The following is a 12,500-nucleotide window of genomic DNA, read 5'->3' on the forward strand; positions in this document are numbered from 1 at the left end:
AAAAGAAGAGGGCTCTATGCTCAGATTATCTCACTGTACTCAGGTGTAAAATGAGTACCTGGCCGTTAACAGCGTTGTCTCTGTCCGAAAAAAATTGTAATATCGCCTAACAGGCGTCATGTCCTGTCCTAAATGTTAAGTGTCGTTACACATAAAATCTCGAGAAACCTTAAAACGTTTTTAAGCCGATATTTTCAACTGGCACCATTGACTGAAGTTGAAAGATACAGAACTGAACAAGTGTGTATAAAAGAGTGCCAGACAAAGCAAGAAAGAAAAATACAAGACAAAAAAAAAAAAGAAAAGAAAACATCCCAAAAAATCAGTCTACCTCGACTGGGGATCGAACCTCAGACCTTCTTGATTACCGGTCAGACGTGCTACCATTACACCATTACTGAAGTTGAAGAAAGCTATGGCGGGATAATATACACATCGAATGGCGGATATGAATCATCTACATTGTTGGAAAATTAATTGGCAGATGCGAGTCGTATTAATCTGACATGGCGTTTTTTGTTTGTTTTTTTTGCAAAAAAATAATCCCAAATTTTGCAAGCTAAAAACAGCAAAATTTGCAAAAAATTTACAAATATTTGCGATTAATTTTACATTAAAAACAAAAAACAAACATAATTAATTCATGAAAGAGCAAGGTTTTTGTTTGTTTTTAAGGGTTTCACGGCGCTTGCAACAAATGTAAGGTGTAAGATGAATCATCGATCTTAACAACGCCGCTACCCCATTATCTCATTCATCTGTAGTGTTTCATTCATCCTGTTTTGTTGATAAAAGGGAAACCCGAAACGTCCATATTATCTGTTTACGTATATTAAATTGAAGCTTACATTCAATTTCACATTGATAATATAAGTTCACGATGTTCTTGACGGTATGACATTTGTGACCCTTCGCCTCAAAACGGTATTAAGTCGGGATGGTTAAGATGTTGAAAATTGAATTTATAGCCAGAAATATCAGACTTGTGTTGAGTTTGTATGTTTTATTGAGATGAATGGATACCATATTTTAGGGTGCTAATGCCAACAATTTATATTTTTGACCAGTTTAACATTTAGTTCGGCTTTTAAGCATATGGTTCGTTCCGACATAATACCGTTTTGAGACGATGGGTCACATTTTAACAATTCCAAGCTTTTCTTTAACTTTAACCAGTTCACTGCCGTCTCTGGAAAAAAAATTCGTATCTAAAAATTTGGCCAGGAAACTCGTCCTTAACTCACCCAACCCTAAAAGGCTCCATACACGCCCGGATATGATCCTGGTCCAGACCCCGATCAGGCAAACCGGGGTGAAAACGCAATGTGTGTGGCCAAATACCTGGCCGATAAACCTAGGTACGGTCCATCGCTCGCAAAGCCCGCTTTGCTTAATATTTTTCGAGGCGATCGGCGATCGGGGGCGTGGCAGTATAAAAAATTGGACAATTTTTTTCGGATATTCGTTGTTTTGACGTCAGATTCGTGATCAGCGTCGAATTTACAATAGGTTTGATACCAAGAATTATGTTTTTACTCCAAAAATTGATGAAATTAGAAATAAAATTTAATTAATATTGAGGTTATGTGGCCGACAGAACAGTGCTCCTCCCTGTTTTGTGGTATGACTCTCGCTTCCAGATCGGAAGGTTCAGGTTTCGAGACTCGCTCTGCGTTGCGCAGAGTTGAGTCCTTGGAAAATGCTCTTTACTCACATTTTCTCACCGTACTCAGGTGTAAAATGAGTACATGGCCGTTCGTTGAATTTGTTAGGAAAAAATGTCACATCGCCTGACAGGCGTCATGTCTCGTCTTTCAAGTTTAATATTGCTGTTGCCTTGGGACCCCTTGTAAAGCGCTTTGAGCACGTGGATATTGCGCCAAATAAATGCTGTGTTATTATTTTTTTTAAATAATATTTTTATAAATGTTGCGCCAGGAAGAGGTAGATGGCAAAAGTTTCGTTCTTGATCATCGTAAAATTTATAAAGGATTTCATACAAAATAAAAAATAGTTTTCATAATTTTCAATGTAATGATATAATAATATGCCAGTTCTTTTTTTTTTTTTTTCCTCCTCACCCGTTGACGCGACATGACGGTCGACCTTGACACAGACATTTGGGATTGGCAGATGCCAAAAAGCCTTGACTACGTGATGACAGGGGTGGGCAATGTAACCCTGAATTATACTCTACAAACAACGCCCCCCCCCCCCCCCCCCCCCAAAAAAAAAAAAAACAAAAAAAAAAAAAGAGCTGTGTGCGTGTGTGTGGTGGCGGTGGTGGTTGGGGGGGGGGGGGGGGTGCGAATGCGAGTAGTCCCGAGGAGTACCCGTTTCACCTGCCACGGGAACACTGTCGATTTGTTTTATAAATAATAATAATAATAATAATAATAATAATAATAATAATAATAATAATAATAATAATAATAATAATAATAATAATAATAATAATAATAATAATAATAATAATAATGACGATAAATAACAAATCTTTATTGTCCACAAAATTGAAAAATTTCCGTGGTCTACGTTGCTTTTAAACTTAAATCGGATTGCAAATGTATGGATGTTATGCGTATTGGAAAAATACTCACGACATCTCCATCGGGGTATAACATATTAACACACAAAACTGCAAACGCGAACGTTCATTGTCTGATTGATATAACTTAGTGATAAGTTAATTATAAAATGCTGTCTAAAAGCAATAACAACGGGTTGACTAACGTCCAATTCATTCCTTCTATTGATGCTCTGTGTTAAATTAAAATACTCACAAAGTCCGCCAGCCAGAAATATCACTCCAGCCCAAAGATCTACATGGAATCTTGAACGTTATAGTCTGGTATATTTTAATGAGAACTAATCATAAAAATGGGTGTCTAAAAACAATAACAATGAGATGAGTGACGTCAATTTGGTTCCTTCTATAAATATCCAAGAACTTTACTCACTCCATCCGCTCTCTCCTCCTTCAATACATATGAATCTATTCTCTCATCACTTTATTGTGCGGCTATGCATGTGATCTTGTGAAATGACACTCGCCTTTGGATCGGACGGTACTGGATTCGAGTCCCCTCTGAGTGGCGCATAATTGAGTCCTTGGAAAAGGCTCTTTACTCGCATTCTCTCACCTTGTTCACTGTTAAAATGAGTACCTCGCTGTTTACAGCGTCGTCTCTGTCGGGAAACAATTGCAATATCGCTTAACAGTCATGTCTCGTCTAACATGTTTTTATGTTGGCCAAAGACCCTTATAAAGTGATTTGAGCACCTTTATTGAATATAGCGGTATATATAGCGCAAGTAAATTTTTCTCTCTTTCTCTTTCTCTCTCTCTCTCTCTCTCTCTTTCTCTCTCTCTCTCTCTCTCTCTCTCTCTCTCTCTCTCTCTCTCTCTCTCTCTCTCTCTCTCTTATAGCTATTGCTACATATGATGGGAATATCTTGGACGGTTGATGCTATGAGTTTATGTAAAATGCTCACAACATCCACCAGTCGGAAATAACGTACCGTCACACAAAACTACAAGTAACCTTGAACGTTAAAAGTCTGATTGATATAATTTAGTGAGAACTAATTACCAAAATGACTGCCTTAATACAATAACAAAGAGTGAAATGATGTCAATTTCGTTCCTTCAACAGTCTAATTGATATAATTTAGTGAGAAGTAATCACTATTGTGCGCAAGACGAAAGATAGAATAACAGACAGTAACTGGGATCGTAGCCTCACTATTAATTAAAATTTATTTCTAATTTCACCAATTTTTGGAGTAAACACACAGTTCTTAGTATCAAACCTATTGTAAATTTGACGCTGATCACGAATCCGACGTGAAAATAGCGAAAATCCGAAAAAAATTGTCCACTTTTTTATACTGCCACGCCCCCGATCGCCGATCGCCTAAAAAAAATATCTCCCCGTATGTGGGCAAAAATCATCTGCGATAAACGCAGGGATCGGGTCACAGCGATAGGTCATCCGTCCCGCTACCAGCGGATGTCGGCGTCTATGGGGGGCTTAACACCGACTATATCAGTAGTTTACCCGAGTTACTTTTACCCCCATGCCTAGTTATTACATTTTTATGAGACAAATTATAGGCGTAGTATCAAAGCTAATGTTTTTAGTTTGTACATGTTATTGATAGTTGAATAAAACTGCCTATTTACATGCTCATTTTATATATATTTTTTCCAATTTTGAAATATACCAAAAATGTCTAGGATTGAGTGAGTTAACTCACTTAAATGACATTCATTTTGGCAAAAACTCTCAAATCAAGGATTTGATGAAGGACCAGGTTTAAGTTTTTTTAAAAACAAAGATGGGTGTCATTTAAATCGATGGAAATTTGAAGGACGAGTTTTTTCTGACCAAATTCTTAAATACGAGTTTTTTTTGTTTGTTTTTTTTTTTTGTTTGTTTTTTTTTTTTTTTTTTTGCTTTTTGTTGTTATTTTTTTCTCCAGAAAAAGGCAGTTAACTGGAAAAAAAAGAAGATCGAAATAGACAGAAGAAGACATTAATTTAATTAACATGTAAGAAAAGTTAGAATTGTGTTAGAATAAGGGCAGGATTTGTTATAGAATGGGAACCCTGTTAATTTGGATATAATATGTGGGAGGATTCTACACAATGGTTTGTTATTTGTTTTTTTTTTTTCTTTTGTTGTTTGTTTGTTGTTTTTTTTTTTTTTGTTTTTTTTTTTAGTTGTTATTATTTGTGTATGTGTGTGTGTGTGTGTGTGTGTGTGTGTGTGTGTGTGTGTGTGTGTTTTATTTACGGTAACGGGGGTCCCGAAAACTCAGTTGGTAGAGCACTCGCTTAAAACGCGAAGGGACCTAGATCAAAATACCCGGGTGCAGTCGAGATTTTTTTTTCTGTTCTGACCCCCCCACCCCCCGTCCCCTCCCCCCCACCCCCCGTCCCCTCCTTCCCCCCCCCCCACCCCCGTCCCCTCCCCCCCCCCCCACCCCCCGTCCCCTCCTTCCCCCCCCCCCCCGTCCCCCTCCCCCCCCCCCCCCCCCGTCCCCTCCTTCCCCCCCCACCCCCGTCCCCCCCCCCCCCCCCGTCCCTCCCCCCCCCCCCCCGTCCCTCCTCCCCCCCCCCCCCCCCCCCACCCCCGTCAGTGATTTGGGTAGCTGGGTCTGTGTTTAAATCTAGCGCGGAAAGTACTTTGCGATAGACGACTAGCGTCCTATCCAGAGGGTAGTAGCAAACAATTATTGTTATTGTTCGTTTTTTCACGCTATAGAAACGAAACCGGGATATAAACTCCGGCTCTATGGGCCTAAAGGTTTTTTTAAGGACTACTTTTAATTTGGGAAGAAGGGGGGGGGGGAGAGAGGAGAGAGAGAGAGAGAGAGGAGAGAGAGAGAGAGAGGAGAGAGAGAGAGAGAGAGAGAGAGAGAGAGAGAGAGAGAGAGAGAGAGAGAGAGAGAGAGAGAAAGAGAGAGAGAGAGAGAGAGAGGGGGGGGGGTGGCGATGACGGGAAAACTATTTCTGTTACATGGTATTAGATTAGTTCGCACTGCAAGTGTTATTGGGACAGTAACATGATGGCAGTCAAGAACAGTTTACAAAGGCACAGACACCGACGTCAGACAGTGTAATTGTAGTTTATACAGAGTATTAGATGAGAACTCGAGACAGTTTTTGTTGGACCATTCAAAAATATAATCATTATTGTTATTACTATCATTATCATTATTACTATTATCATTATTATTATTATTATTATTATTATTATTATTATTATTATTATTATTATTATTATTATTATTATTATTATTATTATTATATTATTATTATTATTATTATTATTATTATGATTATTATGATTATTATCACTATTATTATTATCATCATCATCATCATCATCATCATCATCATCATCATCATCATCATCATCATCATCATCATCAGCATCTTCATCATCACTTTTATCATCGCTATTTATTTATTTATTTATTTAATTATTTATTTATTTATTGAATGAATGAATGAATGAATGAATGAATAAATGAATGAATGAATGAATGAATGAATGAATGAATGAATGAATGAATGAATGAATGAATGAATGAATGAATGAATGAATGAATGAATGAACTGATTGATTGATTGATTTATTTATTTGGTGTTTGTTTTCTTCTGTATTTTCCAAAGTTTGAAACGAAACCATTTTAGTATCTATTTTTTTTCCATTGTGCCTTCTGCGAACTCTAATTCCAAAATAAACCAATGAATGAATGTGTCCAACGATTAATTTAACAGATGAACAACGAGGAAATTAAAAAAAAAAAGAAGAAACGATTGAAGTAAAAGCAACAACAAAACACAAAAAACAAGAAAATGAATATTAGAAAAAAAAGAAAAAAAAAAAAAAACAAGCAAAAAAAAAAAAAACAGAAAAAAAAACACAACAAATAACAAACAACAAAATACCCCCCCCCCCCCCCCCCCCCCCCTTTTACCCTCAAACCAAAAAAAAAAAAAAAAAAAAAACAGTAACAAAAATAATAATAATAATAATAATAATAATAATAATAATAATAATAATAATAATAAATAAACATTAAAAAAATATATATAATAAAGAAAGAAAGAAAGAAAAAATAATTAAAAAGCAAAGCTGGAACAACGAGTAATTTTTTTGTCCATACATAGTGAGAGGCCTGTTACTACAAACAACAGCGGCAGTGTTATGAAAATATAATATAGACACAAAACACCGAGTTAGTCTTTGGTTTGATCTTACCTTCAACATTTCGATTTCCTATAGATTGGTGTGACATAAAATATGATAGGGAAAAAAACAAACAAAACAAAGGTGAATATTGTGAATATTATAATAAATAAATAAATAAATAATATTTGGTGATGGTGGTAACACATTATGACGTCACTTTAATTAAGAAATGGGTGTGGTAACCATGGTGATATGAAACGTCACGACAACATGATCACGTGACAACAACATCAACAACAGAGTAACAATCCGTTTTAAACCAAAAAAAAAGTTTCATTCCATTTAGATTTAGATACCATTTTTTTTCCACTTTCATGTATGTTGTCGATCATCAAATTGTGGGATTTATTGGTGAAAGCCTAAGATTGAATAAACTTTGATCTTTTTATCATTTTTTTTAACGAATAAACTGTCTGTGATATTAATTGTGACCCTTCGCCTCAAAACGGTATTAAGTCGGGTTGATTAAGATGTTGAAAATTGAATTTATAGCCAGAAATATCAGACTTGTGTTGAGTTTGTATGTTTTATTGAGGAGAATGGATACCATATTTTAGGGTGCTAATGACAACAATTTATATTTTTGACCAGTTTCACATTAAATTCGGCTTTTAAGCATCTGGTTCGTTCCAACAAAATACCGTTTTGAGACGATGGGTCACAATTTGCCTCAAGACAACAATGACAAATGAAATAGAAAGGAATTGTGATGACACTCCGGTATAATAAAAATTCATACATCACATGTTTCCTATAAATTGTGTCCAGTTTAAAAAAAAAAAAAAAAGAGAAAGAAAGAGAGCGAAATATTTTATTTAAAAAAAAAATGATAGATAAATAGGAATGGGAGAAAAAATTACTTTGGTGGTGTCAATAAATGAAATTATTAAATATGCTGTGAATGTATTTAAAACCATTTTATTAATTTAAACCAATTTGAGATCAGAGAGAATTGAATGTACAAAAATACTATATTTGTCGTTCTGAGAACTATGAGATAATAAATAAATTTGTCAATAGGGTTCAACAGTCGTGACGTCACTTCCCTCGTAATGACGCAGTGGTAACTGGTTCTAATCTAACGGAACAATGGCGGACGCCACTATCTCCATCACTGCCCTTATGAAATACTTCTCCAAAGAGCATAAAAGTGTATCCAGACGAGAAAAAACATGATAAATCTGATCATGTTTTGACTTTTATACATTCTGATCACATGACATGTGAAACATTTCTAGCCAGCACGAAGAATAAAAAGTACAGAATTTCTTTGTTTAGAACCAAGCTGCTCGTTGTTGGGCAGACGTGACATCAGACTATTGAATCCTATTACAAATTGTGTTTTTTTATTTTTCTGAATTTCATTTAAAAGACATTAATTAACCTCTGTTTTGTTTGATTTCGAATGTTTTACGTCGCCTAAACACACTTAATTCATACCATCGCCAGTGACAAGGAAGAAAATGGGATGGTTGAAAAATTCTAGATTTACAACTAAAAGTACCCAGGAAAAAGTAAGACAAAGAGGATTGGATCAAATAGGCGTTAACTTCTGTAGAATTCCAAATGATGAGGAGGAGCACTGTCCAACTTACAGCATATCTGATCTTATTTGACATCTCATTTCTTTTATGCTCTTCCGTCGCCTAGACATTCCACGAAAGGAATATAGATAACTCATCAAACAAGATGTCAGATGTCAACAGGAATCAACCATGTTGTCTAAGTCAGCAAATTGGGGGGTTAATAATCTTGCTCAAGGAAAAAACCAAAGGAAAGTGACTGAAGCAGGGCTCGAACCCTGGACCTTTCGAGTCACCATGCAATGCCTTAACCACTCGGCCACTTCAGGATCCTTATTTGGCAAGGAATACTTAAAACAAAGTAATCCTATGGACCAATTTGCCATGACTCTACGGCAAAATATAACCAAATCCAAAATGTAACCAAATCCAAAATATAACCCCTTACCTTGAGTTCGTCAATGTCTTGTTTCATTCCCGCTGGTTGATTGGATGGGGTCATGAACTTTGACATCATTTGCATACTGTCGTCCAACCAATCACACAGTCCCTTCCAGGCTTCGTAAAACTGAGAGTGATGGAGAGAAAGGGGAGGAGGAGGAGGAGAGACACAGAGATACGTTAAAATGTTTTACAGATTAAAAAAAACAAACAAACAAAACATTGTGTATCATAACCTTTGTGCGGCTATGTTGTCTAGTGGTATGACACTCGCTTTCGTATCGGAAGGTCCTGGGTCCGAGCCTCGCTCGGTGCATAGTTGAGTCCTTGGAAAAGTCTCTTTACTTGCATTCTCTCACCGTACTCAGGTGTAAAATGAGTACCTGGCTGTTAACAGTGTTGTCTCTGTAATATCGCCTAACAGGCGTCATGTCGCGTCCTATATGTTAAATGTTGCTGTTGACCGGGGACCCCTTGTAAAACACTTTGAGCACATTTAGTGGAAATTGTACTATATAGATAGTATGCGCTTGGCTAAGAAGCTCACAACATTGCCATCCGGAAGTATAACGGACCAACACACAAAACTGTGTGTATCCATGAACGTTTATAGTCAGGTTAATACAGTTCAGTGAGCATTACTCATAAACGCAAATGGCAAAAAAACAATAACAAAGACCTGAGTGACGTCATCATCGAACTATCTATAGAAGCTCAAAAAGCTACAACCTTTGTGATATATAAAAAAAAATAGTCCTTTAGAACCACTAGGCCCATGGAGCCGGAGTTTATCCCAGTTTCGATAGAGTGAAACGGACAATAGCAATTTCTTGTTACCCCCTGGATAGGATGCTGGTCTATTGCAAAGTACTTTCTGCCAAATTTATCAGACCCAGCTACCCAATCACTGCTGGATGGACAAGGGGGGACCAGAAAAAATAATCTCGACTGCACCCGGGATCGATCTCGGTCCCTTTGTGTGTGAAGAGAGTGCTCTACCAACTGAGCTATCGGGACCCTTTGTGATATGCCTGTATTTAAGTTTGACGACAAATATATAAAAGTATCTGTTTATTAAGTAAGGCATCCATTACCAAAAAGATATAAATTAAATTGAGCTTTTATATAGCACAATATCCACTAAATGTGCTCAAAGCGCTTTTACATGGGGTCCCTGGCCAACAGCAACACGTAACATGTAGAACGAGACATGACTGACGCCTGTTAGGTGATAATACTTTTTTTTTTCCGCACAGAGACAACGCTGTTAACGGCCAGGTATTCATTTTACACCTGAGTACGGTGAGAGAATGTGAGTAAAGAGCCTTTTCCAAGGAATCAACCATGCGCTGAGCGAGGCTCGAACTCAGGACCTTCCGATCCGAAAACGAGTGCCATACGACAAGACCACATAGCCGAATAATTCCTTCATTAAAAAAAAAAAATAATCTTTTCTATTGATAAAAACATAAAAATGAAATTTTTAAAAAAATCTAAACGTGCTAAGTCTGTTTGATTTTTAGTAATTTATTTATGTTTTTATTGGGGTTTTTAGGGGGGTTTTTTTTTTTGGGTGAAGAAGGGTTTTGACTCTGAAACGCTCCACGTTTGGTATTTCGTTCTTTTTTTTTTTTATGACTGTTATATTCATTGATATATTTTTATTTTTTTTTTGTTGTTTTTTTTTACGATAACTACTACATATGTTACTAGTGTGCATCTTGTGTGAGTGTGTCTATGTCAATATTGTATTGTTATAAATGTGTAACCAAATGACAAATTGCCACTTTTTTGGGGACAATAAAGATATATTATTATTATTATTATTATTATTAATATTATTATTATTATTATTATTATTATTATTATTATTATTATTATTATTATTATTATTATGTTTATTACTTTGTTACAATTCATAGCTTCTAGTATGTTTAGTATCGCTAACACAAACTCACCCTCCTGTCCTCTTTGTACGCTTGTTGCAGCAGCCTTCCGCGTTCGTCCGTCCTCCTCAGCAGCTTCTTCCAGCGAAGACGTATGCCCACTAGGAGGTTCTTGACGTAGACCGTGTCCTGCTTGCGGCCAAAGTATTTCAGGTACGTCCCCGTACGGTCAAGGTCGTTCATCTTGTCCGCTTGGCTTTCCAGGTCTTGTTTCATTGCCTGAAATAGGGAGGAAAAAACGTGTAAATGTTTAAAAAAAAAAAAAAAAAAACTGGTTCCAATCTCATTGGAAGTGTAATACCATTAGTCATCCTCTTAAACTGGAGGGGGGAAAAAAAAACCCAAACTAAAACAGGGTTTTGTTTCTGTGTTGGAATGAAAGAGGAAAAAGGGATGCCCAAAGACTAGATGGTTGGATAAGGTAAAGGATGATATATGAAAGAACTTGGCCTGGAGGAAGATGATGCGCTGAACGGAGATGCATGGAGATGTGGCATTCATTATGGCAACCCTGCAAAGTGCGGGATAAGCTGAAAAAAGAAGAAGTTGGAATGGAAATGGCAGGTAACAAACCAAAAACAAAACAAACAAAATGAACAAACCTCATGTTCCTCAATCTGTTTGGTGACCGTGTCCACAAGCTTGCTGGGATATTTAAAACTCCGCATACCCATCTCGGCGTTGTTCAGCCAGTCTGTGAAGGTCTTGAGAGTGTCGTGGAACTTGCCCACGTTGCGAAGATGCTCTTCCATTTTCTCCTGGGAAATGAGATGTCAGATGTAAAATTGTTGGTTTTCATAATGGTGGTGTTGGTGGCGGTGATGGTGATGATGATGGTGGTGTTGATGGTTATGATGATGATGGTGATGATGATGATGATGATGATGGTGTTGATGGTGATGATGATGATGCTGGTGGTGATGATGATGATGATGATGATGATGATGATGATTATGATGATGATGGTGATGATGATGATTATGATGATGATGATTATGATGATGATGATGGTGATGATGATGATGATGATGATGATGATGATGATGATGATGATTATGATGATGATGGTGATGATGATGATGAAGGTGATGATGATGATAATGCTGATGACGATGATGATGATGATGAAAAGGTGACGAAAATGATGATGAAAATAATGATGATGACAACGACGACCATGAAAACGATGATGATGATGATGACAATGACGACGATGACGATGATGATAATAATGGCGGAAAACAAACCAACCTTCCTCTTCCTGGCCCTGTCCCTAGTATCTGACCACCGGTCCTTCAGGCGCTTGACCCGATCGGCCACCTGTCCCACAGTCTTGGGGTCCACATTCTGCATCATCTCCTGACCACCGGCCAGCAAGGCCTCTACAGGTTTCTCCATGTTGTCTAAAGCTTGACATTTTTTCTGTTCGCAAAAAAAAAAAAAATGTAAACAAAAACTCTTGATAGACGGAAAGAAGGAAAATAAAAATATCAGATGAAGCAAAGAAAAACATAACAAAACAAAAAATTAGTAAAGAAGAAAAATATCCCCCCCCCCCCCTCCCACACACACTCAAAAATATAAAAAAAATGACCAAAAAAACAAAAAAATCAAAAAAGCCCAACAAAAAAATAAAACAAGACCAATAAAATGCCTGATCACTTTAAAGTTAAATCCAGAAAAAGAGAACGAGAGAATTTCAAAGAATTGTAAGTGTAGAATGGCCTTTCACAAAATCAAAGAAATTAACAAATACTATACATTTGACTGTTTCCCTCCCAGCCAAGGACTTCGACAAGGGAAAAGACAAAACTAAGTAATCT

General features: G+C 36.8%; 1 protein-coding gene across 1 annotated transcript in view; it reads right to left on the reverse strand.

Moving 5' to 3' along the window:
• Nucleotides 1-12,500, reverse strand: part of LOC144958638 (uncharacterized) — a 257,198-nt gene that overhangs the window by 101,552 nt on the left and 143,146 nt on the right. The window contains exons 40-44 of the mRNA XM_078890740.1: nucleotides 11,929-12,099; nucleotides 11,280-11,435; nucleotides 10,690-10,896; nucleotides 8,739-8,858; nucleotides 6,777-6,794 (exon numbers count right to left, since the gene is read on the reverse strand). Of these exons, the coding sequence (XP_078746866.1) occupies nucleotides 6,777-6,794; nucleotides 8,739-8,858; nucleotides 10,690-10,896; nucleotides 11,280-11,435; nucleotides 11,929-12,099 (672 nt within the window). The remainder of the gene's footprint in view (nucleotides 1-6,776; nucleotides 6,795-8,738; nucleotides 8,859-10,689; nucleotides 10,897-11,279; nucleotides 11,436-11,928; nucleotides 12,100-12,500) is intronic.

The sequence above is a fragment of the Berghia stephanieae genome, chromosome 13 (assembly GCF_034508935.2).
Source record: "Berghia stephanieae isolate SIO BIC M18660-M18661 chromosome 13, UCSD_Bste_1.3, whole genome shotgun sequence".
In the NCBI taxonomy this organism is placed as follows: Eukaryota; Metazoa; Mollusca; class Gastropoda; order Nudibranchia; family Aeolidiidae; genus Berghia; species Berghia stephanieae.